The 27,858-nt window shown below is 42.2% G+C and overlaps 2 protein-coding genes and 1 long non-coding RNA gene across 3 annotated transcripts; 1 reads left to right on the forward strand and 2 right to left on the reverse strand.

Moving 5' to 3' along the window:
- Window positions 1–1,580: 1,580 nt before the first annotated feature.
- LOC148912487 (uncharacterized) lies at window positions 1,581–4,303 on the reverse strand. The gene is made up of 2 exons (XR_016119351.1): window positions 3,863–4,303; window positions 1,581–2,271 (listed from the first exon to the last, which is right to left on the reverse strand). It is a non-coding gene; the product is annotated as an uncharacterized LOC148912487 (long non-coding RNA).
- On the forward strand, window positions 2,809–24,783 carry LOC116291673 (trace amine-associated receptor 5-like). The gene is made up of 2 exons (XM_089027852.1): window positions 2,809–2,875; window positions 22,397–24,783. The coding sequence occupies exon 2, from the start codon at window positions 22,467–22,469 to the stop codon at window positions 23,454–23,456; it is 990 nt and encodes a 329-aa protein (XP_088883978.1). The 5' UTR covers window positions 2,809–2,875; window positions 22,397–22,466; the 3' UTR covers window positions 23,457–24,783.
- A 2,007-nt stretch (window positions 24,784–26,790) lies between these two features.
- Window positions 26,791–27,507, reverse strand: LOC116291674 (ras-related protein Rab-32A-like). The gene has a single exon (XM_031698869.1). It carries the CDS (start codon window positions 27,505–27,507, stop codon window positions 26,791–26,793), a length of 717 nt encoding a protein of 238 aa, XP_031554729.1.
- Between the last annotated feature and the right edge of the window lie 351 nt (window positions 27,508–27,858).

Below are 27,858 nucleotides of genomic sequence, written 5' to 3' on the forward strand. Positions count from 1 at the left end.
CCGGTTCGAACCGGTGGCACCTGATGTAGAACCGCCATTTCATATCTACTCATGGAACCTACTAACATTTTGTAATATCAATTTTCTCAGGTCTTCGCTGACATTCAAAACGTAGAAAACTTAGTGCAATTTATTTCCATATTTTTCCCCCACAAGAACCTAATAGAAAGAAATAATGATTATTTTCTACAGATGCATGTTTGTGACGTACTAAGCTAAGCCGCTTCGAACCAACAGCCAACTTTAGTAAATCGATTAAACACGAAAGAAATCTGTCTATATTCCACACGGAGAAAAACTCTTATTTCTGACCCCAGATGATTTTGGACTGTAGTGCGTACTGAATACATGTTTTACGGTACAATAGACCCATTTACTTTCGTATACAAATTGCCAATTTCAGATCACATGTCTTTTTCTCGAGAGTCGTTCTTTTATGACAAACATGTTAAAATATTTACACTGAAAGAATCAACTCATAAGAGCTGCATCACATGGTCTGAAATATGCACAACGAACAACGAAGCTAAATAGGTCTATTGTATCAAAAGCGTTTAGTATCTCAATCTTATCTTGTGGCTCTGGAAGTATGGTACACCACATATCAAGCTTTACTCTATATCTTAGTTTCGAAGTTGGAGTAGAGAAAGCTCACTCAATATATGGTATAATCAATTCCATATTTGGATTGTGCGGAAAAGCGGCAAACAAAAAGGCCGTCGTTTTATAACGAATTCGACATGAAATTATGAAGAAGGAAAGAAAAGAAAAAAAAAAGACAAGCAAAAAAAAGACAAGTAAAAAAAGAAAAAACTTTAGAAAATGGAGGAAGGATACGGGGATGATGCTAACTCGTGTGTCTGCTCCGCAGACAACAGACACAGGGAAATACGACACTCAATGTTTGATATGATTTAGCTTAGGAAAGCGCTTTCTCACGAACAACTGTATTGCTAATAAGAAGTAAGTGTATTTAAATTTGAAAAAGAGCCTTGTAGTATAGTGTGTAAGCTAGAAGATCAGACTTTTACTAATAATATTTATTCAGAAGTTACTTTGATTGACGTAGAGATGAAAATAAGTTCTTATGTGTGAGTGTGTGGCACCAGCCATACAAATACAATAGACGACATATCGAAAATATTTGAACAGAACTCTGCAGCTGCACTATACACACAAAGACTTCGTAGAAATTAACCAATTCAGTAAAAATGGCATCGAACAAAACTGAAAAACGAGTCACAAAATGACGTACAAGGCGTAAATTTCTGAAAACGGATGCGTCTGGACGGGCGAAAATGATTCGAAAACGCTTCGCGTAGACCCTAATTTATTTATTTTTTACTTTTTAAACGGAATAAAAAGTCCGTCATCAAAAATATCCATGTAAGGCTGAGTTGATTAAGGGACCGAGGAGGAAAATGTCGTTATATTTGTTGATTATAGGTATTACGATTATGTCATATTAAGTTAAATAATTAATCCAAAAGAAAATTAAAAATATCTTGTATAACCAATCAGTCGGTAAGGGATAAAGAGTAAAAAACGCTCTGTGTACAGAGAATAATCAATTAAACAAATTAAAAATGTGTAATTTCTTTATTTTTTTTTCGAGTCGAAATTAGTTTTTACTAGTAGGTTTAATTTGCAGCCTTTTGAATACCATAGTACCATGAAGTTAATCCAAAAGAAAATAGAAATCATCTATATAACCAATCAGACGACGAGGAATAGAGCGATACAGGCATGGTATCAAGAAAATGGCAAATTAAACAAATTAGAAATACGTACTTCACAAAATTTTTATTATTCAAGTTGATCATCTTGTCTCTTTTAAATGGTGCTTTTGGTTGCAATTTTCTCGTTAATTAAGCAAAAGTCTAACTGCTACAGGAATCTTATTAATTTTAGTTGACTTCTGTCCCATATAACTCAACTGAGAACTTCTGGTTACATAATATGTGCCGACGGACAGCCAAGCTTGTGCCACATTTACCAACATCCCGGCAAGATTCATGCAGTCAAGCACATACGAAGCCAGACAACAGTAAACGCTCTACATTTTCTTTAAAAAAAAAAACAACTTATTTTTAAATACGTGTTTTGGTTGGCTTTTTTTCTTATCCTCATTCTGTAAGAAAAGAAATCATCCAATTTCTTCTCGACCTTGAAATTGACATTAGGTAAGTCAAAAAATATTTAATTTATTTTCCATTTGTTCACTTGACGGTCGAAGTTGGGGATTTTTTCCTGAGAGCGAGAGAGACGCGCCTGAAAGGAAGAATAATTAGTTAATTTTTTTTTTGTGGTATTGTATTGAGGTGACCCATTTAATATATAACTCTGCTCTACTGAAGCACGTTCATAACTATTGAGATATATACAAAACAAACGCTGTAGCAAATACAGCAAAAACACAACAAATAAGGCTTTTTTTATAACAGTGTCCAGCTACGTGTTCAAGTTTCGTTCAAATACAAGAAACCTAGCTTAACATCCCACAAAAAAGGACCGAATTTCCTTGAGATTTCTCTACTGCGAATGCAAAACAATCATGTATTCCTATTTCTTAAAATATTTCATTTGCTATATAATATTAAACATGAGTTTGTCGACACCTTTATACGAGCATGTCACGGTTCCTGAATTTTTCACCAACACCCAAGTAAAATAGCACTGAATGAAGGTAGAAGATTTAAAAAAATAAAAGCTACTTGTCTAACAGCATTTAATTAATGTTATTTCATGAATCAGTCTTCCTCTATTTATTTATTTTCTCTTTATTTATGTGCTCATTTCAAGGGTTTTCCTGATTCACAATAACAGGTTTCGTGCCAGCGACCTCTAGTCTGCCAGAGAACATTAAACGACCAAGGTAAATAGAGCCTGCATATGACATCTTTTCATACTTTGCTACAATACCCGGAATTATGATTTTCTATGTTCTAAACTTTCTGAATCCCCCTAGAGTATAAGGTCTTTCTTGTATTTTAAGAAGACTTTCCTTTCTAAAAGGTAGAGGTAACTAGCTAAAAACTAGTGTGAGCTGCGTCGGTGTTTCTAATGAAACAGTAATGATAAAAAGGTAAATTATACACTGTGAAAAGATGAAAAAACGTACTGACGTTTCGGACGCTAGTTCTTCGTCGGAGTAAAAGAGATGAAGGACTAGCGTCCGAAACGTCAGTAAGTTTTTTCATCCGTTTACATATCTTCTTTTATTTTACTGTTTCTGAGGTACTATCGCATATAATCACGTCTTTTTCGTAAAAAAATGCTTTTCAGTCCGAGATCTGAAATAGGCCGGCGATCTGAGACCAAACGGAATTGGATAAAATACGAAAACAAAAACAAAAAAAGCAACAACGTTCATGCTCGTATTCCAATCTAAAAGGATCAACTACGTTGTCCGACTGTGAATATACACCTAATTCAAAAAAACGTTGTCATCGCCAAAGGCGATAGGTGATAGATCCTTCCGACATGGAAATGGTTTCGTTGAATACAAAGAACATTGAATCAGTCTTAACACGAAGGTCCATGTTCTTGACGAGAATAAGAATAAGAAACACAAGTCATTCCAGCTATTCTTGGATCTTGAAATGACATATATCCTATAGCTTTTCGCCTATTGAGCAGCAGTAAGGGGGACTCGCGGTCAATGTCAAAGATTTACGGGTTTTACAGGCGGTTTAAGGAAGGCGCCGGCAGCGGGAATAAGCCGCGCGAGTCCCCCTTACTGCTGCTGTGTTGGGAATCAAAGATAAGTGTTTATAAAAATGTACGATATATACGATGCATGAATGTAAAAAGTTCACCAATGACTTCTGTATAATTTGCCTAAGATCCAAAGTTAACATACCTAAGCCCAAGGGTTTCTGGTGTTGTGGTAAGAAAATGCAAATAGAAGACGACACGTCAGCACAGTGTTACGAGTGTGGTAAGAATATTCGTAATGCCGTACCAAATGCTACCAGAGAGCAGTATTACGCCAATGGAGGTCGTAAGAAAACGCCATATAAGAGAATAAAATACTTCAGGGACTGGATGAGTCATATCCAAGGTTTACATCCGGTATATTTAGACAACGAAGTAAAGAAGAAAATCATAGACCACTTAGAAGAGCCAACCCCGCAAAGTCTACGGAAAACGCTGAAAAAATTAAAACTAGGGAAATATTACAAAGCTATTCCCTATCTTTTGTCTGAAATTACCGGTAAGTCTATTCCTGAGGTTTCTGATATGACAAAAGCCGAGTGGATGTTTTGTCGGCTGAATAAGGATATTCCTTATTACCCTGACGTAATTTACGAAATATTTTACAAAATAGACCCCAACCACCCCCTATTGGGATGGATTCCCAGGCGATGATTTTACACAAGTTTTTTCACATTTGTGTAATATTTTGTGAAAACGATGCAGGCTGTGTAATATTTTGTGAAACTAATTTGCATATGAACCTGACAGCCGGCGTTCGATATGTAAATAGAATCCTGTCACGATGTTTACTGAGCAAGCTTTCTTTGAAGCTCTTCTTTTGCCTCCTGGTAGATCTTTTTGCGAGATTCCTCGGAAAGATCTTTTACGACTGTTTTTTTATTCCTTATGTCCGTCTTTAATTTCTCGTATTTGTCTTCTTCGGCCAGAATAAGCGAGAATTCGACGTCGTCTATCTTGCTTGACAACTGTTTCATAATACCCGTAGCAACAGCAGAAATAATACCACAGGCTGCCCCAACGCCGGCCAAAGGAACTCCAACGATTATTCCCGGTCCAGTAAGCGAAGTAGCAACGCCGGAGCCCGTTAACACAACAGATATGGATCCTGAAGTTATCGCAATCTTATGTAGCGTACTCCGGGCTCTGACGTACTTTTTTCGGACTTTTTCGTAGTGTTTTGTCTGCCCTTCCAAGTAAGCCAAGATTAAGTTCGCTTTATTCAGGCGAAAGTTTTCAGCGTTTAGTTCGTTAGGTGTAGTATAGGGAACATCTGGGTACAACTGAGGTGCTGATGGTATAACATCCATTATATATACTAATGTACGACGCTTTTGGGAATAACATAGAGGAGCAGCCACATCACGACAACCGGGATTACTGGAATTGGAGAGCATTTAGGAAGATGTTTCCGCATGCAGACCCTAGTAAGTTCGAAAGAAGGCCCGATGGTATTTACTATAACGGCTCTAGGATGTACAGCAATGCGGACTTGGAGCCAAAGCATCCTAAGATTTTACAACCAAAACCCGAGCATAAAGAAAGGCAACCTAATTTTCCAGAGAATCTATTGCCGGCAACCCAGAATTACCCATTTTACGACAACAAAGGTGGAGCGAATGACTTTGCTAAGATGGTTACCTCCTTAGAAATCCCCGTGGGTCCTACGACTTTCAAGACAAAGGTCAGAGACATCTTTAGAGAAACTGCCATGAAACATACCTCAGGGAAAGAATCCAGAGAATGGTTATCAGGTCCCAACATGCGGTATTGGCCGCAGCAGTTAAACTTTGCCGTCTGGGCTGCTACTAAAGGATGCGGTATAGCCGCGGATATGTTCCATATTCCTTTCCTGCGATTTCATGTTGCTTTTACTATTCGTAGGATATTGTTTGAGTTAGGAGCGCCGCTTCCTAGTGACACTATCTTTAACCCGAAGGATAACAAATATGACAAAGTCGCATGGGAGCGATTAAGGAATGAGTTTAAGCTTACCAACCCCGATTTTCGTAACAAAGAGGGTACCGCCCATGGTTTAGGAGAGACTTACACCTATGCTTCGTATGTTGGTGCCAGCATAGAAACGCCGGGCATGGGGTATCCTAGCTCTTACGAATTCTCGGACTTAGGAGGCAGCGGAACGAAGGGTAATTTAATTTACTACATAGAAAGCAAAGAAAAGTATCCTTGGGCGCCTTTCTTTGCCGCAAAGGGCATTGGACTGAAAAACCTAGCAAGGATTAATCGAAGCATCGAAGCCTTTGTTTACTGCATTCTAGGGGCCCAGGTTAGCACTCGCAGCCCCATCGTAGATGCCTCCGGTGCGTCACAGGAAACGCAACAAGTATTCCTTGTCCTCTTCGAAAGCGCTGTTATCGAGAATGAGATCTCTAAGTCGGTGCAGAGATATCAACTTGCAGTGCAGCAGTCTAAAGTGCGACTGGATTATGCCTTGAGTCCTGGTTGTTGGTTAATGCCAAGTAATTTGGTTATCAACGCCGATTCCGTCGTGGGATACAACAACAAGCTGCAGCGAGCAACCAAGGATATGAAGTTTGGGGTGAATGACGTGAACTCTGACACTCTTAGGAACATTCCCCATTTCGTGGAGAAGCCTAAGAAGGAGCACGTAGAAAAGCCCGCACCAAAGAACGTAAAGAAGAAGCCCAAAAAGAAGGTCCTGCCTGCGATACCTGAGGAATATGACCATAACTTATTAAAAGCCGGCCTAGCAGCTGCAAGCATTGGTCTGAGCTATTATATATGGCGATGAACAACCCCTACGTAGCTGGAGTAGATTGTGTCTATACGACTTACACAGGCGAGAAAAAATACACCCAGGCATCTTGGGTTGATGTCACGGGCATGTCCGTGAATTTGAACTACTCAGGAAAGAAATTGATCCTTTGTAGTATTTGCATGGGCGCGAGCAGTCACGCCAACGTCGGCTTTAGGTTCCTGGATGACAACGGCGTACTGCAGCCTATGCGTGTGAAGACAAACAACAGGGAGCCTGTGCATTTCTCCGTAGAGCCGAACACCGACAGCGCTGAGAATTTATCGGTTTGGACTTTTCATATGGTCGCCGATTGCCATGGGACGGTAAAGCTGCAAATGCGCGTAGATGACACCGGGAGCGTTTGCATAAATAGCATAGAAAATCAGAGAGATGAAAAATATAACCACGCAACCATTTGCACTCTTACGGTAATGAGTCTCTAGAAGCAAATTTATTTGCTGGTATATATGAACCCACATACTAAGGAGGATTCATTCCTTTATTTTCTGGAGGAAGATAGATACTTGCGTAATGCTAATTGGGTTGACACGGAATTGTGGGTGAAGGTTGGTGGGTTGGGATTGATTATGTGCACAATTTGTATTAGCGTAAGGGAGGAATATGGTATTGGATTTAGAGTAGTAGATGAGAATAACGATCCATTGTTACCATACAGAACACTGAAAAATACTAGACGGTCAGCTCATTTTTCATATGAACCGCCAAATAGTCTAGACGATATAGTACCAATAACCTTTCACATGGTAGCTAATTGTCAATACGCAAAGCTTCAGATCAATACTAACGCAACATCTAACGTTAATGTCGAAGTTAAGATAAACGCTGTTATTTCACAATCAGCTGCGCCAAGCGATTCTACTTTTAATCATAAGACCATTTCTACTATGACTGCCATACCGCTAGTTCCGCATTATCAAGGCGGTGCGAATACTATCTTTACTTATCCCCAGTCGAGAACACCCCGTGCACCCGACGACGATTATAAGCCGCCAGTAATACACAAGGATAAGATCAACCCCGCATCTTCTTCAAAAGGACCACGCCGATAGCGACGACCAAGATCCAAATGTTATTCCCCACGAACTTCAACAGTTCGCCGCCGGTCTTCAGTGTCAGGCTTAAAACGCTACCCAGCAGCCCAGGAAGACCGGCTGCCATCTTTTTTCCCAAGTCCGTCAGCCCATTGCCTAATTTCTTTACGCCCGCGCCTGTAGCCTTAAGCGTGGATAGGATGACTCCTACTACGGTACTAATAGCAACCGCAAATGCCAGTGGAACGCCATACTTCAAAAGGGCTCTTTTTACCTTTTCCTTGGTGGTAAGCCCCAGCTCTTTTTCCAGGTTGTCCTTTTGCGCCTGTAATTCCGCGACTCTTTCCTGAAGGGTTTCTACTTCCCTTTGAGCTGCTTCCCTTTCCTCTTCGGTACGAGTTTGGTCCTCGATTACTTCTTGCTGCCGCTCTATTTGCCCCTCCAGGTCTTCGATGGCCTGATCTCTTTGCCGGATTTGCTCCTCCTTAGTATTGATTTCAGCCATTAACCACCGCCTTTCCACCAAAGAGCCAGCTATGGTGGTTTGCAGGTTATCGGTATCGTCTTTAATTAAGTCTAACTCTTGCAGGGCGAGGTTAAGAGCCCTTTGAGTTTGATTTCTTTCGCGTCGAATTTGGGTTCTTTGGTCTACCAGCTCCCTTATTTCTTGATTTTTAAATTCGACCTCCCTCCTATGCGCGTCGGCAAGCCGCTGGTTTTGCTTCATGTATTCCTCCTCCCTTTCTTCCAACGTTTCCCGCAGTGCTTCCACTGAGGCGCCAGAGCTTTGGGCTTCTCCTAAGTCCTCCCGTGCTTTGTCTAATTCGCGCAGGGCCTGATCCACCTGATTTCCTATTTCTTTTATTCTTTCATCTTGATGGGCGGACTTCTTTTCAGCATTGGCAAGTAGCTGACCTTGCTTTGTATATTCTACATCTTTTTCTCTTAACTCCCTTTGCAGATCCGCGGCACGTTTTTCCGCGTTGGTCCTTTCGGTTAAGTTGTGCAGCCTTTCTAACAGGCTTCTAGTAGCAAGCTGAAAGCTTCTTAATCTCAAGACGTCACCCCTAACGTTGCCCTCCTCATCAAAGAGGTTTTGCGGTTTTGTCCAGCGGTCTTTGTCGGGAAATCTTAAGTCTTGGACGCTTATGAGGACTTTGTTTCCCTTTTCCGTGAGCTTTACGTCGTCAGCATCAAAGTTGTCGTAGCGCAGCTCTAGCTCCCGCGCTGCCCACTCTACGGTTTCCCGCGCGGCTGCTTCCGGCTCGCCCATGTTTTGAAGCTCTATGTGCTCACGCGGAAACGTGTACTCGCGTGCTTTGGGATGTCTTAGGGCCTTTGCAATCCTATCCCTTAGGGAATCGTCGACTTGTTGGGTGGGAAGCAGCGGTTCTTCATCACCGTCGTTAATGTCAGCCTGACCTTCCTCAGTGGTGGGATCAAAATCGGGGTCTGTTCCTTCTACTTCCATTATATATGATAAGCTCAAAGTTAAATCCCAACGTATTACCTAAGCAGGTTGGCGGGCTGAAGGCAGAACGCACCTTTCATCGGGTCACCTTTACCCCCAGCAGCGCAAAGCCAGGGGAAACCTTGTACGTAGGCGTACCCCGCCTAACAGATAACCTAGTCTTAGTACCCGGCACCTTGGCTTTAAGGTTCGACTTAGCGGTGCAGTCAAGCCCCACAGATGAAAGGATTATCGTTAACAACGTGGGTCGCAACATCGTTTCTAAGATGCGCGTAAAGTTCGCCGGGGAATCCTTGCTGGACTTAAATAGGTACGATCTGTATACCACCTATAAGGATCTATGGTTGACAGCCTTTGACCGCGCGCAAAGGATAGAACAAGGAATTGGTAGTGTCATTCTACGTAAGGTCCGCACACCTACGAAAACGCAACCTACTGACGGCAGCGGAGAAACCGCAGTGGCAGACGCAAAGCGAATAAAGACCGCCTATGGTAGCAAGTATGTCATACCACTGGACTTTGAAGTGATTACGAATCATGGTGTGTATTACCCAAGACAGTTATCCGAGCTACAGTTTGAAGTAACTTTAGCAGATGCTAATAACATCATTGGTGGGCTAAGCAGTGCACTTACCACGACAACCCCATACTCTATCACTAATCTAGAATTACAGTACGAAACGGTGTACAGCGAAGAGCTGGCCCGTAGCGCTGGCATGGAATATAGCGCCGGAAAGGCATTCTTATACGACCACGTAGTGATGTATAAGACGTTCAGCTTCCTGGATAAGACGGATGAGGTTATCAACCAAAGCATTAACCTCCCCCGAAGAAGTCTCACGGGGTTGATGCTGGTGTTTGCCAAACCCTACGAGGCCGGTAAGCGCGACTCCGAAGCGTTCTTTAACCCCAACATTACTAACGTCGGCGTGAATATCAACGGCGTTCCAAACAAGGTTTACTCGCAGGGAATAAAGCCCGCAGACGTGTACAGAGAGGCCATGCGCAAGTTTGGCGACCAAATTAGCCCTGAGGAATTCTTTAAGGATAAGTATGCGCTGTGGATTGACATGCGCACCATTAACGACGAAGACCTACATGGTCAGGGTTTACGTCTAGTAAATACGCAGGATGGCATAACATTGGAGATCAAGCGCACCAAGAATGCCTCCGCGGGCGACGGTGATAAAATAAACTGCTACGTCTTCGTCGTCTCTGACGCGCAACTGAGCGTAGAAATGAATCAGCTAAAGAGCGTTGCGTATTAGTGTTAAAATATTTCTTAGATATACGATGCTTCGCGTATTTGAAAACAACGACACCAAACTGCAATGCATAATGCAAGGCGAAACTTTGTACTTCAAAGCAAAGGAGGTGGCCTTGGCGTTGGGTTATGAGCGCCCTAGAGATGCAATTAGAGCACACGTATCTGAGAAATACCAGAAAAAATGGGTTGATCTACAAGGGGCTGCGAATCACCGCTCCTTTACTACGCAACCAAATGCCGTGTTTGTATCCGAACCTGGTTTGTACGAACTGATATTTAGCTCCAAACTACCCAAAGCTGTGGAGTTTCGTGATTGGGTCTTTGAGGAAGTCCTACCCGCGCTAAGGAAAACGGGTAAATATGCAATAGAAAGGCGGTTTGGCGGCCCAAACAAGTTAGTATTCAAGATCGAAAATGAAGCCGACCTACACGCGAAGGCCGTCGACTACACACGTAGGTTTTACCCCGATTTCATCATAGCGCCGGGTCTTGGCGAACTTCAAGATTCAGACAGCAAGCGAATAACCTGCTGGCGAAAAGGCTACCAAACCGGTCAACCCGACCTTTTAATCCTAAATGCGCATAAGAAATACCGCGGGTTGTGTATTGAGTTGAAAACCCCAAAAGGAAACGGCGTCTTATCCGCGAAGCAATCTAAGAAAATCTCACAGCTTGACGTAAATGGTTACCTAACGATGGTTAGCAACGATTACGACATTATCTGCCGTGCCCTGATGGATTACGCGGATGGTATTCGTATTCCCTGTAAGGGCTGTGTAAAGCGGTTTAAGTCCTACGCCACTTTGAAAACGCACCTAAAGATATTCCATAGGTATAATGAAGCTCAGCTTGACTCACTGGCGTGATCTTGTCCACGGTAAAGCATACGAAATAAAAAATTACGTCGTCTTCGAAGACATCGACCGTTTACGGTTAGTCCTCAAAGACTTAGAAGGTAAGGAATATTCCCTTTGGGCGCCGGATTGCGTGCGGTACGTAATTCAGGGCGAGGAATTCACCCACTTACGCAGCTATGGTAAGGTAAATGGCCGATGGAAGTTTGACATTGAAAGAAGAGTTACTCCATCTCCTCTTTGTAGTTAAGCGCGTCTGCTAAAGTCCGCTGCGCTTTAGGATCCGCGGAGCACCAATGCCCCACAAAGGATCCTTCGGAGAATACCCTGTCGCAATGAAGGCAGGTGTATTTTTTACGCGGCTTACAAGGGGTAATGCAGTCTGCAGGTAGTTCGCACGTAATACAGTCCATATATTGAAAGGGTGATTAGGGCGCCCCAAAGAATGCCGTGAAGTAGGCTACCATATACTTAGGGGACTCTGCAAGGCCCCTTTAAAGGGGTCTTTATTTTTATTTATTAATAATAATAAATAAAAATAAGGATGGGATTTGAGACTCTTTGCGCAAACCCTACCTTACTATTAAAGGCCCCAAGAAATGCTATTTCAAAAGTGTCTCAGAATGTTAACAATAAGGTTAAATCTTTGTTAAGTATGTGTGGAAACTATTTCAAAGAGTGTCTCAGAATGTTAACAATAAGGTTAAATCTTTGTTAAGACACCCCGGAAACTATTTCAAAAGTGTCTTAGAATGTTAACAATAAGGTTAAATCTTTGTTAAGACACCCCGGAAACTATTTCAAAAGTGTCTTAGAATGTTGACGTTTAGGTTAAATCTTTGTTAAGACAGTTGAAGATATGTTCCTCTTCTCTAACACAACCACAACGATCGCACTCCTGCCTCCAATACTCCCTTTTAGTCCACGGAACGCCTTCGGCGCGTTCGAAAGAGGGGAAAGTACGGACTATCTTCTTATGGTAATCTATGCGATTCCTTAAGTAATCCTCTTTATGCGGGCAGCGACACATCAAATCCGCACATTGGTAGCAATCCACGCCTTCCAAGTCATACGCCCCAAAGAGAAATCGATAATTCACTTCATGCGTTCTCCGGTGCGTCTGTAAACGTTGACGACTACTAAGTATCTTATTACAGAAACTACACTGTCTGGTTCGATTACAGACGCCCCTTTTCAGATGCTGCTGCATTTCGAAGGGGTTGTGGAATTCCTTATTCCCACAAATGCGTTTATCCTGATGTTGTTGCATCTTTTGAACGGTGCTGAATTCCTTACCGCAATCCTTACAAGCGCGGCTAAGGGGTTTCTTTGTACAAACGCCGCGACGAACGTGGTATTGAAGTCTTTGTTTGGTGCTGAACACCTTCTTACACAACGAGCAGTCCATATATACTTAACAATATCTTAGCCTCCATTTAACATCCTTAACAAAGATTTAACCTAAACGTCAACATTCTGAGACACTCTTTGAAATAGTTTCCATATATACTTAACAAAGATTTAACCTTATTGTCAACATTCTGAGGCATTTTTTGGAATAGCTTATGGGCGACTTAACAAAGATTTAACCTTATTGTCAACATTCTGAGGCATTTTTTGGAATAGCTTATGGGCGACTTAACAAAGATTTAACCTTATTGTCAACATTCTGAGGCATTTTTTGGAATAGCTTATGGGCGACTTAACAAAGATTTAACCTTATCGTAAACATTCTAAGACACTTTTGAAATAGTTTCCGGGGTGTCTTAACAAAGATTTAACCTAAACGTCAACATTCTACAGGGGATATCGCATGAAGTCCTTAACGGACTCCTTAGCCCACGTCGCCATCGTCACCAGCGCGCCAAACCGTTCTGCACGCTTCAGACCGCACATTTCATCGTACAACTCCTGCACGCGCTCTTTTAACCGGTCTATCTCCTCCCTTTGCATTTCTATGGTGTCTCTTTTATCTTTTGCGTCGGCGACAATTCTTTGCACTGCTTCCACTGGCTCCATCGTATATATAATGGATCCGAACCATATTCCTTGTAACGCTCTGATCGTAGGACCCACCGGCTGCGGTAAAACGCAGTTCGTGGTAGAGCAGCTATTAGGACCCTTTAGATACCGCTTCGACTACATCGTACTGCTTTGCCCCACCTACGTGAATAACCGCACCTGGACGGGCATAGGAGTGAAAGATGACGACTTCTTTGTAGATATCTTAGATCCTAACGAGTTATCCAGCCATCTTAAGTTCTGGCACAAGCAATTCCCTAAAGATACACAGACTTTACTCATACTGGATGACATTGCCTGCGGGGACGACGTAAAAAAGCGCACCTCCGAATTAGTGAAGCTCGCCTTCAGCGGTAGACACGACAATATCAGCGTTTGGTTGCTTTCCCAGCAGCTTACCAGTGTCTCTAAACCCTTCAGGGAAAACATAGGTTCACTTGTCGTATTTTATACTCCGAGCAAGTCAGACCTGGAAACCATCTTAAGCGACTACGGCGGTGAGATATCCAAGGAACAGTTACACGAATACATGCGGCACCTAAAAACGCACCAACATTCCAAGATGATCTTCTCTTTGAGGTTTCCGTATTCCATAAAGATATATGGACATTGAGCAGCTCTTAGATGAAGTCCCCGCGCAGTTAGACGAAAGTAACCTTAAGGAACAACTTAACATCCTTGTGTCTTCGGGGAAGTGTAAAGAAATGATAGGTAAGGAACTTACCCATGAGCAAGTTAATAAGTTGTCAGAAGAGGAAGTTAAGAAGTTCCATAAGAGATACGAGGCCGCCCTTGCAAGTAAGACCACGGACGCCGTAGCAGACTCCGCTATCCGACTTGCGACTAAATTGCTTGGACTTGCGCTGCCCATAGACGACGTGGAGCAACTGCGGAAGGACATAAGCGAGGACTACGTTATTGCTCAAGAACTTAAGATAACCTGCGGCTGGGTGTCTTTGAAGTGCGGTAAGTTAATGGCAGTCGCCTCTGCGGCACTTCACGTAGCTCAGCACGTTGACTTGAAGGAACTTACGATGTCTTGGAAGGACTTCAAAAAGGACAGAGAAGTCGAAAAGGTCTTCCAGGCAGCACCTGCTGAGGTACCTGATCAAGTCGCCTCAAGTACTTAGTCAAGTCGTCCTTAAGTACTTGGTCAGGTTGCGCCCAGGTTATTTCCAAGTCGTCCTTAAGTACTTAGTCAAGTACTTATCAAGTCCTTCAAGTCCTTAGATATAAATGAGTGAACCAGAGTCGAAGGTAGAGCAGCCCCAAGAGGAGCAAAAGATTACCAAGGCTAAATCTCCGGGCAGAGTCGCTGCCGGTAAGAAGCTCGCGGAGATGAATAAAAAGAACAAAGCCAAAAAAGAAGAAAAGGTGGAGGAAAAAGAAGAGGAATCCTTCATTAATCCTGGGTACGTCATTGGCGCGTTAGGAGTTGCTATAGCAGCAGGCAGCCTTTACTTACAATGGCGGGCAACGAAGCCAAAAGTAGAACCACCAACATATCACGCGCCCGTGCACGCACCTGTGGAACCGGCTGTTAGAAAAAGTAAGATCCCTGAAATGGAGTAATAACCTTCTCGCTCTGTAATATAATGTCGACCGCGTTATTGAAAACTGTTGAAGAAGCAGCTATTATTACTTCCATCGTTGCGGGTATTGGTTGGGTAGGTAAGAAAGTGCTCAAAGAAGACTTTACTGAAGACCCAAGCAAGAGCTTCGCTAACTTTGCCAAGATGACCGCTGCCGTAGGCGGAGCTATCATGGTAAAGGATTACCTACGGAAGGAAAAGTACCTGCCAACGACATAACTCGCGAAAATCCCTGTGATTTTCTAATATATAATGGCTAGCGTGGTCGCAGGTGGAGTTATTGCAGCTTTAGCATTCACTGGAGCTAATTATGGTGGTCAGTATTTGGATAGATTAGTTAGAGGTGATCGCAGCGGAGATTTAGCCGCCGAAAGAAAGAGACACGACTTAGCGCTGGAGAAATATCAGCGAGACGTGGCAGCTTGGAATGAAAAAAGACAAGCTTACAGGGATTGGTTGGACAAGAACTACCAAGACAAAATACAGGCGGATAAGAACTTCGAAAATACAGACTACGCCTTTAAGCTCTATGCGCAAGCACACCCCGCGGCATTGACGGGGTTAAAAAGGCCTCAGTTTAAGAATTACTACCAGCCTTCTAAGAAACAAAAAGACAACGAATTGGTCTTCGTAGGAGTCGCAGGGCTGGCCGGAGGCGTAGCTTTGGCGTATCTGCTCTAACGAAGGGGAACTGTGTTTCCTGAAATATATGATCGTCTTTTTGGAAAGCGATAAAAATAACTTTACCACTTATCTGAATCCCCCCATTAAAGCCCATAAAGTTCGGTTGGTTAGTTGTTCTTTGTACAATTCTTGGTATAATTTAGTCAATGCCTTGATCACTGAGCATAAAGGCGGCGGCAACTATCAAGGCGTATTGCTGCCCGATGGACATTACACACCAATCACCCTTGCTAAGGAATTAGCAAAACACGGTTATACGCTCACCACAGGATTGCCGCACGAAATGACCTTCAAACATAATATGCCAAACTATTCAGTAACTTTTGGAAAGTCTGACCCATTGGGGTCATTATTATGTGCCTCAGGCAAGACAATTACCGACACAGCCATACCTGTGAAATGGAAAGTCGCATCCTCTTACGAAGTCTATTGCGACTTGGTCCATAGTTACAACGATGGAGAAAAGTCTTCTCTTATGTCCAAGTTTCTGCCCAAAGGTAATCCATTTGACCTGGTAGAATACACCCCCATTTCGTTGAGCTATGACTTGTCCAATTTGGTAGAAAGCATAAACATCACCATTAAGGTGGACGGAAAGACGGTGGATTTTAACGGACGTAAGATCAATCTCGTTTTGGAATTCATATAATGGGCCGCGTAGAGGACAAACTCAAAAGGATTTACTATGGACCTGAAGGTTATTGGAAAGGAGCGTCAGCTATCAAGAAACTCGCGACGGCGGCCAGGGTATCAGAAGAAACGGCTAAGAACTGGCTAAGAAAACAAACCCTCTGGCAGGTCTATCTTCCCGTGCCGAAGTACATTCCCAGGCCCAGCTTCACCGTAAATACCCCCAATGAAGTTCATCAGGCGGATTTGCTTTTCTTACCGCACGACAAGGTGAGAAAGAAGACCTATAGATACGCTTTGACCGTAGTTGATATCGCAAGCAGATACAAGGACGCCGAACCCATAACCAGCAAGGATTCTGGAGAAGTCGCAGAAGCCCTAGGTAGGATTTATAAGCGCGTCTTGAAATGGCCTAAGCTGCTGCAAGTGGATGCGGGGACAGAGTTCATGGGCGTGGTTACTAAGACCCTGAAAGACCACAGCACTAAGATTAGGAGAGCCGAGGCAGAGTACCACAGGGGTCAGAGCATCGTCGAAAGATTCAATAAGACCTTGGCCGAGCGTCTCTTTGGGTACCAGTATTGGAAAGAAGTGGAAGATCCCTCCAAACGCAACAGGGAATGGACTCAGCGGCTCCCCCAGGTCATTGCGGCTTTGAACAACGAGGCGGCCAGGGCTACGGGAATGAAACCCAAGGATGCCATAAAAAAGAAACACGTGGAGCACAAGTCCTACGTCAGAAGTTCGAGGGCGGTCGGACTAAAGGAAAAAAAGCTCCCCCGCGACATAGTGGTCAGATACCTCTATCAGCCGGGGGAACTCGAAGGTGGCAGCAAGAGAGCCACGGATCATAACTGGTCTTTGGAAACCTATGAGATTTCAAAGTCCGTCACCAAGGAAGGGCAACCCGTGTTGTATTACCTAAATGGCCCGAGTCGTGGATTTGTCATGGAAGAGCTGCTCATAGTCCCCAAAGACTCAGAGTAGTGCTGCTCCACGCGCCCGATTACACTCTAGGCATGTCAGTCTTACGTTGCCTCTGCAATGGCCGCGCTTGTTGTTGATACGATCCACGGAGAACTGTTGATCGTCATTCGGGTCAAACCTCCATAGTAGAGGTATGTTACATTTGGCACACCTTGCCCCTTTCTTATAGACGTCGTCCACGCATAGGTCGAACGTCATATTTTTTTCTTCGTCGTGCCGCTTGTAGCGAAGGAGTTTCTTAGCAATGTTCTCTTTGGCTATGTCCTCTGGCGTTTTATCGTAACGCAGTTGCGGACCCCAGCTTCTTTTCAACTGTTTGGCATACTCCACACGACTTACGGCGGTGTAGATAAGGTTGCTCCAACACAGCCGCTGGTCTATGATCCATAAGGTTTCTTTTATGGTAAGCCCTTGCGCGCTGTGGACTGTCATGCAATAGCCCAAGCGCCAATCTGGATGGGAGGTTATTTTTTCCACCTTTTCTATGGGTACCCAGGCTTTATCATGCGTTACTGCGTTCTGCAGTTGGATGTCGGTACCAGGTACCCAGACGTCTCTTTTTTGCATGCGGGTGTCGTGGGGTTTATAACAAACAGGTACAGGATGCGTAGGGAAGCGCTCTTGGTGTATTTTGAGTAAGTCTTTCTGTATGCGAGACTGTGCTGCGCGTTTGCTGCTCAGCACCAGATCCTTTGGATGCCACGTGTAAAGGAAGTCTTCGTATTTCTTCGCTCGTACGCGTTTGCGCAGCGTCTTGCATTGGTCGGCGTCACTAAGGCCCCTTAATTCCGCTTTCAGGTTTCTTACTTGATCCTTGCTGCGGTAGTCGGTGTTAATTTCCTCCGCATGGTCTACGAACCCCTTTAGCCATTCGTGGGGCATCTCTCCGGCTATTGGAGGAGGCTGGCAGGGATCTCCGGCGAATATTACTTGACACTTTCCACGGAGGAACTCTACGAATTCTTTGAGGATTTCCAAAGGTACGGTGCAAATCTCATCCCAAAGTATCACCGGAGGTATGTCGTGGATGGCTTCTGGTACCCACTTTTGGCCATTCCAACGAAAGAAGCTGTGGTAGGTCTGCGCGTCGTGGCCCATTTCGCAGATTTCTCTTTCCAAACGATGCGTTGGCGTTAGCACCTTTATCTTAGGAAAGAGTTCTAACACACGCGTAGTCTTACCGCTGCCTCCTGTACCGTAGAGGTAAGAGAAGCGTTGGTAGGAAATGGGGTCGGCAACCGAAGGCAGTGGCTCCCCGGTTGGTTCCACGCTACCGCAAAGATGTTCTCCGTGATATTCTACACGTTCTCTCCATGCTTTTATCTCCTCATCTTTAACGCGCCATTGACCACTTTCCGCCAACTCATCTTCGGTGTAGAATTCTTTCATCTTCTCTAACACTTCAGGCTTTACGTACAAGGAATCCGTGGCTACGCGCGGAACGTCCTCTTTGTCAAACCGTAGGAGCATCGCAAGTAGGTTAATATGCGCATATGCTAACATACTCGCACGCAGGTGGTAATATTGCGGCCTGTGGTCTTGGTAGTAACAAAGTGCATTCCATTTCTGTTCTTTCTGACCTTCTATGAAGTAGTCCCATTTCTCCACAGACACCATTGTTCCTTGTTCGTGGGCGCGCTTAATAAGGAAGCTTAACTCTCCTTCGTCTGTTATCAGGCGTCGCTGCATGTGTTTCTCGCCCTCCTTAGCGCCCTGCGTGAATTTTCCTATGACAACGCGTGCTGTGGGGTTGTGTTCTGGGAGCCATTGCGTAAAGGCGCTATGACAAAGTATGGCTTCATGCGCCGCGTAGGTAAGCAGCTTACGCTCTTCGAAGAACTTTAACAGCGGTATGGGTATCCATTCCTTCTCCTGCAAGTGCTTTCCATACCACGCGTAGATTATTGGATGCAAGTTCTTTGCGAATTTCCAACTGGTCAATCTAACGAATCCTGTAGCTGGCGCATCGTACTTACCATCTAAAGCCACGCGGAAGAACTGGGAGTCCGGATGTCCGTAACGGTCGTAATATTCCTTACAATCGCCGAGGCCTTTGAAACTGGCAGGATAGCAATGTTTCATATCCAGCGACACGTATTCGTCTTCGTCGTACTCCATGTTCCATAGGCCTCCGTGGCCGTGTTCTACGCATGCTTTGGCTACGTCTTTGAACTCTGCCGGCGTGGGTTTCCAGCCGTTTCTTTTCTTGGCAGCCAGAAAGTCCAAACTACGGGAGCTAAGCACTTCGTCTGAGAAGTCTTCTCCTAAGGTCTCGCACGCGCTTTGGATGCGCTGGTGTTCAACTTCGGGGCGGTAAAGAGTACCGTCTTGCGTCATAAACTGACTTCCTTCTGAATCCATTAGCCAAACGGAGTTCTCGTGGATTAAATCTGCAAGTGGCGACTCCTTGTAGACCTTGGTTTCTTTTTTTCGTGGGAATCTAAGTTCTCGCCACGCATGCCCGTTGTGTTGGTAAATTACGATAGGCGCACCACGGCCGCCGTACTTATGCGTCCCGGAGTAAATGAAGCCGTCGGTAATATCTTTCACATGGATTCGCCTCTCCAGCGCCGTTTCTAACTTCTTGATGTTGTCTATCGACCCTCCGGTCCTATTAGTATCTTTTTCCCATTTCCTGATGGCTTCTCTTCTCTTTAAAGTCAGTTTACCGCCCCGAGAGGAGTCTTCAAAGAACTCTCTTACTAACTTCCCTACGCAGTTACCGGGATGTCGCATCGGTTTCAACTTCTTAACGTCTGGCGTCTTTATCTCGTACGCACCGTAAATGACTACGGTAACCGGGTAAGCAACCTCGTAGAACAGCATGTCTATTCCTACCAATGCTCCCGGGCGTGTGTTTTCGTTTAAGACAAACAGGTCCTTCTTACCAGACGCCCTGATAGGATTGCGCCCCTTTTCTATCATCCACTCGCCGTCTAAATACTTTATGAACGTTAGCTCCAACCGGTAGTTACCTTCGGGTATTAAGTTAATTATTCTTTCAGCCCTTTCTTCTGTCATCGTCTCGTCCGTATCTCCCTCCATAAATGTTGTGAAGGCAAAGTCAGCATCCAGACGATCCAACACCTGAGTTCGCAGTCGGCGCACAGTTTTATTTCGAATGCTTGTGATGGTGTCCATCTATATGTAAAGGATATTTTAACCTCCGTTTGCGGTTCGACAACTAGCAGCAGTAAGGACTTATCGCGCGGCTTATTCCCGCTGCCGGCGCCTTCCTTAAACCGCCTGTAAAACCCGTAAATCTTTGACATTGACCGCGAGTCCCCCTTACTGCTGCTTATTGCCTATTGCCTTTGGCGATGACTGTTTTTTGAATTAGGTGTATTTCAGATTTGAAGTGTGTTGCTTGGTCTCAGATTTCAGATCTCCAAACGACAAACAACGGCCGCTTTTTTGAAATAGGTGTAGTGTTGTTTAACATCTGTTTTAAGCTCTCCTTCAGGTTTAGGAATCAATTTCATTCCAGTTTTTTTATTCATTATTTTGAAATATTTTCATCTTAGTATATTGGGTATATATTATTGATTATTGTATATATTGTAAGATAATGTAAGATAAGTGTCCGAGAATAGGAAATGGTACCATGAAAAAATAAAAAGTTGTCCGAGAAGCGAATCTTATAGGGCATGTGATATGTGATATTTTAAGGACCATTTCTTACACTAGATCTTTATCAGCTGCCCATGTAATTTGTTGAAATTTTCGGATTGTGCTTTCCGTGCTGGCTTCATCAGTCTTCTTCAATGTCAGGTTTAGTGAAATCTACCTTGGGTGTCTTTCATTGAATTCGAAATTTCCTAACTTTTTATGGACAAATGAACACGGCATATGAAGACAGACTAGAAAACTGCTTAAGAAAAGGTGAGAATGTTTTTTAAGCACAAATCAAGACTATGAAACAGACTTGTATACTGGTTAAGGTGAGCAAAAAAATAAGCTTACTCACGTCTTTTACATACAGTGACCGCGGAGCCGGGGGGGGCGGGGGGAGGAAGGCTTTTTGCGCCAAAAATACGAATATAAATAAAAAAACGTTTTCCCCCGAAATTTGATTGAGAATATCCTTAATTTTCAATTGCCAGCCCCCCACTTTTCAATATGCTCCGCGGTCCCTAACAAAACGATGTTTGGTTTTCCACAGGAATTTTTATGTTTTTAATATGAAATGTATTTTTACCGCAATGAAAATTATCAAAAAAAACAAAAACAAAAAAAAAAAACAAAAAAACAAAAAAACAAAAAAAAACAAAGACAAAAATAAAACAAACAAACAAACAAACAAACAAAAACAAAACGAAACAAAATAAAACAAATACTTTGGTAGCATCAGATCAGAGAGAAAATATTGTCTGGAGATCATCAACTAACTAAACTTGAGAAATGAAGGCCCTGAACGTTAAGACCAAATGTGTCATCAGCTTTCTTATCCTAATTCTTCATTAATATGTTTTTATTTCTTCCATATGAAAACTTAAGCTTACTAGATTTTGAGATTGTATTTTACCAATTTTATCTGTTTTCATGTGTGAAAAAGATACGAAAAGCACGAACAACAAAAGTTTTCGAAATAAAGTTTACATTCAGTTAAACTTGACAAGAACAACCGTGACAGAATGAAAAATGATGCAAAATGGCGAATTTTTTGGGCAGTAAATTGTCATTTGTAAATATTTTGAATATTTTTTAGCTTTTTAAAGAGAAAGACAAGGTACTTCTTTATTATAAAATAATATCTCTCGACAACACAAATGTAAGCTCATTTGTATATAACTCAAACAACTTAATAAACAGTTGAATATTTGGTGTAATTTTATATTTCATTTAATATTCAATGAATTAATTGTAAAGTTATTGAATGAAAATTTTACTTTGGTTTGCCAATAGGACCCCGCGATAGGAGGCGAACAAAGCTTTTTATTTGTCGATTCGTTGAAAAATATGTCTTTTTTTCATAAAAAAGGATAATATATGAATGTTTGCTAAAAAAACACACCTGAATTCTTGAAGAAAACTTCTTGATCTATCTTTGACTACATGAATTTTTTTTTTGTTGGTCTATAATTTGTCATAAAGCAATTTTTTGCTGTGCATTTGAGAGCCGCATTAGCGAATAGTTTTGCTTTGACATCAAGTGGGATCCCTGTGTTGTGTACACGGACATACGTACGTCGTACGGACGGACAGACGGAAGTGACGTCATCCAAGCCATAAAAAATAATTTCATGCTTTATCTTTTTTCTTAAGTATGGTGCTCAGCTCCCGGAGGCCTTCGGCCCGCGCGGGAGCTCCGCTAATATTTCTTTTTGCATTTTATTTTCAGCTAGTATAGGCCTAGAGTTATTTCAGAGCCGGACCCGTGTTTAGTGAGGTACAGATTATTAAAGGAAAGGATGTCAAATAGCAGCAACTTATCCACGAAAGCCGTATTTTTCCCCAAGACAACTTTCCTCGCTTGGTTGCATGCCTTCTTAGTAATTGGTTTTCTGATCGTTGTTTTGAATCTCGCTACGATTGTCATATTTGTTATCAACAGACATCTTCGTCGTCGTAGTGTGTACTGCCTGATTAACTTAGCAGTGGCTGATATGTTGCATGGAATTCTTCACCTCACAGAATCTTTAATAATCATTGGAGAATACAAAGGGCTAATTCATGACTTGGTTTATCGGAATATTATGTACATCTTTTTTGATATCTCTCTTGCATTGTCCTTGTTCTCCTTGGTTCTGGTTTCTCTTGACCGTGTCTACGCAACGTACTTTCCCTTTGAACATCGAACAACACGACTCAGAAAGTATTGTGCAGTGTTTGCCATAACGTCTGTCCTATCTATAAGTATCGTAATCATACACAATTTCGTTCTACGAGGACAAGCTCTTCAGGTGTTTTCTGTTCTTTTCATTTTTTCGTTGTATTTTCTTTGCTTGATTATCATCTTCACGTCATACTCGGCAATATTTATCAAAGTCAAGATCGAAGCAAAGCGACTTCAACCAAATCAGCAACAAACAGCTGCCATACAAATAAGACAGAAACGTGAACACCATCTTGCAATGACGCTCTTTATAGCTACTGTCTTGTCTTTAATAACATGGCTACCATTCGTCGCTGGGCGTATTACTGAAAAGATTACAACTAATCGAATATCTTATACTGTTAGATTTATATTAATTTTGATTCAACGCACCAACTCACTAATCAATCCAATAATCTATGTGTTCGGAATGGGAGATTTTAGGAAAGCCTTGACACGACTGATATTCAAATGTTCACGTGAACAACGGCAAATTCATGCAATTGGTAACCACGGTAACCAATTAGCGCGATGGCAATCACGTGCACCAAAAGGATCTTCTCTGCAACAGGAAGAGCATTCGTAGATGTTTTCTTCCAATACATTTGTATCTTATGGTTTACTATCAGGGTTAATTACTGGTCGGCTGATGAAAAGTCCTTGTACTTGCTGAAAACGACATTTTACACCGACAAATCAGCTATGCTGCAAGTTATATATTTAGTACATCATGTGTGATTGAATGCTATTGTCATTCAAATTCTCTTTTCCGTCGTTTTGATTGGCCAAGATAACTGCAAATAACTACCTACCAATAATATTCAGCTCATGAGCATTATGAAGTAAAGTCCTTTGGCTGTAAATAATAGTCATGCAGCATTTGCGGAAACATGGCTCGCTGTCCCCAGTTGTCAGAACTTAATGGGCAGCAAAAACAGGGGGTGGGGTGAAACAAAGAAAAAACTGATTTAAATGATAAAACAATTATTGAACTCGGTTATCACAAAATATCGTGAATTTGTTAGTGCCTACGGGCCACTAACAAATCACGACTAATATTTTGCTCAACATCGTCCAATAATAGACCTTTTTTTCAAGGTTGCGCTCGCATCCAAATTTAAGAAATTAATTTGACGGGCCACGTTACCCGAGCAGGACCTTTATAATGAGAATTATCAAACATTTCTTTGACATTTTTCGATAAGAATTCATAAAATCGATTATTCTTCTCTTTTAATATGAAACTGGCTTTTCGATCAATTCAACTGAATTTGCGTTTTTCAGTTTTGTGATCCGTCAAGATTTAATGCGCTCCCAAACTTGAGAAAACTGAACTGATCTAAGTCAGGGCATGCGGCTAACTCACAGATCGAACGCTGGAACAACCTCTGGGCTGATCTAAGTCAGGGCATGGCTAACTCACAGATAGAACCCTGAAACAGCCTCTGGACTGATATAACTCACTGGCATGACTAACTCACAGATGAAACCCTGAAACAAACTCTGGGCTGATCTAAGTCAGGGCACGGCTAACTCACTGATTGAACCCTGAAACAGCCTCTGGGCTGATCTAAGTCAGGACATGGGTAACTCACTGATTGAGTCCTGAAACAACCTCTGGGTTGATCTAAGTCAGGACATGCACGACTAACTCACAGATCAAACCCTGAAACAAACTCTGGGCTGATCTAATTCAGGGCATGGCTAGCTCACACATTGAACTCTTAAACATCTCTGGGCAGATCTAAGTCATGGCACAGCTAACTCAAAAATCAAACCCTGAAACAATCTCTGGGCTTATTTAAGTCAGGATCGATTGAATTAAAATATAAATATTTCATTTGATTATATGAATTTTTGAGAATATTGTTGAATAGATATTGGTCTTTAGCGGGATAAGAATAAATGCATTGAATGACCTTAGATGGATTTAATTTTGCTTCTACCAGTCTTTTATACCCTACATTATAAATTTTGCAAAAGTGGTCCAAATGGGGTCCCAGTAGAGCATTTTTACCCATGGGGTCCAAGTAGGGCAGCTTTCGCCTATGGGGTCACAGTAGGGCACCTTTCAGCCATGGGGTCCCAGTAGGGCAACTTTCCCCTATGGGGTCCCAGTAGGGCAACTTTAACCCATGGGGTCCCAGTAGGGCAACTTTCCCCTATGGGATCACAGTAGGGCAACTTTAACCCATGGGGTCTTAGTAGAGCAACTTTCCCCATGGGGTCTTAGTAGGGTAACTCTCCCCTATGGGTTCCAAGTAGGGCAATTTTCTCCCATGGGGTCCCAGTAGGACAACTCTATCCATACAATAGGAGAACTTTTCCCATGGGGTCTTAGTAGAGCAACTTTCCCCATGGGGTCTTAGTAGGGTAACTTTCCCTTATGGGGTCCCAGTAGGGCAACTTTCTCCCATTGGGTACCAATAAGACAACTTTTCCCATGGGGTCTTAGTAAGGCATCTGTCCTCCATGGGGTTTTTGTAAGCACTGTACATGATTATTATTGTTACTACCAGCAACTCAACCCTATTTGTTGACTTTCCTGGTTTCACTAACATACCATGTTTTTCCTCTTCCTGGCGAATGAATAGCAAAAATCTACTTAAGGTATCCATTAAAAGAATATTTCTTGCAAGAAAAATGTATTTTTCAAGAATGAAGTTGAGAAATATTTGAAATTTTTCGACAAGAAGTCGTTGTTTTGAGGTCATGAAGTCTGCAAAACAAGACTAAACACTTCGTAGGTCTTCACATTGAAGCGCAAAAATACCATGTTTTTTTCTTTTTGGCAAGTAGTTAATAGCAAAAACCTACTTTAGATATCAACTAAGAATATATTTCTTGCGAGAAAAAGGGATTTTTATCGTTATTTAGTGCGATAACTTACCTATTATCGTCAAAAAACTACCTGAATCCGCCATCTTTTTTCACATTCTCGCATAGCTAAAATCCTGTAGAATGCCAGCCACAATGGCCGATTTGATCACGTGACCTCTTAGTGCAAGTCGTCTATTGTAAATGTAAAACAAAATATGAAATACAGTTTCCATTATACTTTTGGATTTCACAGCTGGTCGGATTTTACATTAAATAGACTCAAAGAGGTTATTGTACTTGACATTGATGCACAGTGTTCAGTCATTCAACAAAAATAGAGCGAGTTCAATTTGAATAGACCAGTTTCGAATTCCAAATTACCGCTGTGTTCCTTGATTACAGACTCATTTGCACAGGGTTAGCCTCGTATCAGTGTTTAAATATTCACAAATACCAACAGAAAAGTAAAGAATGCACAACTTCAACAATACAAACATTTTGAAACTCGACGGACCTTGACTAGAACACGTGAATATTCTGCACAAACTCGAGGCTAACCCTGTGCAAATGAGTCTATAATCAAGAAACACAGCGGTAATTTGGAACTCGAAAAGGATCTATTGAGTATTATTATTGCTCTGTTTTTACTTAACCTTCTTCTTTTCTCTAATTTTCCTTTATTTGTTTATTCTGATATTTTGTTCACCAATGAAAATGTTTCCGCCAAATAGCCATGTAGGGCTAACGTTTGAGTATCAAATAATATTTAATAATATTAATAAGAATAATAATAAGAAATAGTATAAGTATTAATGGTTTGCAATCTTTCCCACGAGAATAAAAATAACCAAAGACATGGCAGCCATGTTGGATGATATAACAAAATAGACTAATGACGAATCTTTGGTTAAATTCATCCAACATGGCGACTGTGAAAACCATCGATACTAGTAATAGTAACTTTCCTTTCTAGCTCAGGTAGGTGTAGCTTTATCCTCCTACTCGCTTTTTCAGCTATATATAACGTGTTTGTTTTTTTTTTTATACTCAATGAGCAGTAGGAAAAGGGAAGTAACGTGTTGTTTCCAACTCTTCTTCTCTTAAATGAAACTTTTTTCAATATTTACAATGCTGTCAACTGCTCGACCAAACACATTGTCTTCACCAAGTCTTTCGCTGCTTTCTAGCATTTCAAACCATGTTAGAAACCCATTTTGTTCACAAAAACTGTCCATTGCTTGTTTGTCTTTGAATATCTTGTTTTCTCCCAGCCATTGTACGGAACAAGTGTTGTCAGTGAGTAACACGAAAGGAAAGTGATCGTCTTTGGCAGATGGTAGATTTTCTTGAACGGCTTCTTTCCATTTTACTGCTCCATCGAGAGAAGAAGGCATCGTTGGACCCCAAAATACCACAGTCCCAACAGGAGGTCCTATCTTCAAATAAGTTCTCATCATTCGGCTGTGCCTTTCCCGTTCACCCAACATCACGAATATAGTTCTTTGTTGACGTGTGGATAAAACTGGTAAGGTGACTTTCTTTTCGTACAGACGAAATTCTGCGCCAATTATAGGTAGGTCTGTACCTCCTTTATTTCCCATGTAATGGTCTACATAAATCTGTTTTGATTTACCACCAGTCCAGTCACCAACACATAAAATACAAAGTCTTTTATGTATCGACCGAGGTACATCCATTTCCGGTCTCTGATCTGTTGCATTGGTTTTGAAGGTTTTCAGCTCGACCTCCTTGCCTAACTTACTGACCAACTGTGTGTTTTCAGGCTCTGGAGTTTCATAACTACAAGAATACGCCATTTGCTTCAACTACTTATCACAATTTTAAACAATTTGGAAATAATAGTTCAAGTTCGTACGTAAAAAGTTAAGACTATGAGGAATATACCACAGGAAACCCAAAATAGGGAAATCGATATTTACCGGTCACGCAATAAGACATGGAGGGGAAGGTCAACGGATTTTTTTTTTTCAATGTTATGTTATTTTTTCTTTCGTCTCCCTGCTAGTTTATTTTTCGGAGATACTAGTACAAAGGCTAATTCACAATCCAAAGGAAAATTAAATAGTGTAGGGTATGCATATGAGTAGTATGAGTAGTACCAGTTCTGCATCAGGATCATGCGGATTCATTGCGGATAATCAATTAGA

The sequence above is a fragment of the Actinia tenebrosa genome, unplaced genomic scaffold, assembly GCF_029948245.1.
Source record: "Actinia tenebrosa isolate PJP-AT-01 unplaced genomic scaffold, QUT_ActTen_1.0 PGA_scaffold11__36_contigs__length_13525064, whole genome shotgun sequence".
Taxonomy (NCBI): Eukaryota; Metazoa; Cnidaria; class Anthozoa; order Actiniaria; family Actiniidae; genus Actinia; species Actinia tenebrosa.

Coding starts and splice junctions, on each gene's coding strand:
- LOC116291674 (XM_031698869.1), bottom strand. CDS start 27,507: ATGGCGTATTCTTGTAGTTATGAAACTCCAGAGCCTGAAAACACACAG.
- LOC116291673 (XM_089027852.1), top strand. CDS start 22,467: ATGTCAAATAGCAGCAACTTATCCACGAAAGCCGTATTTTTCCCCAAG.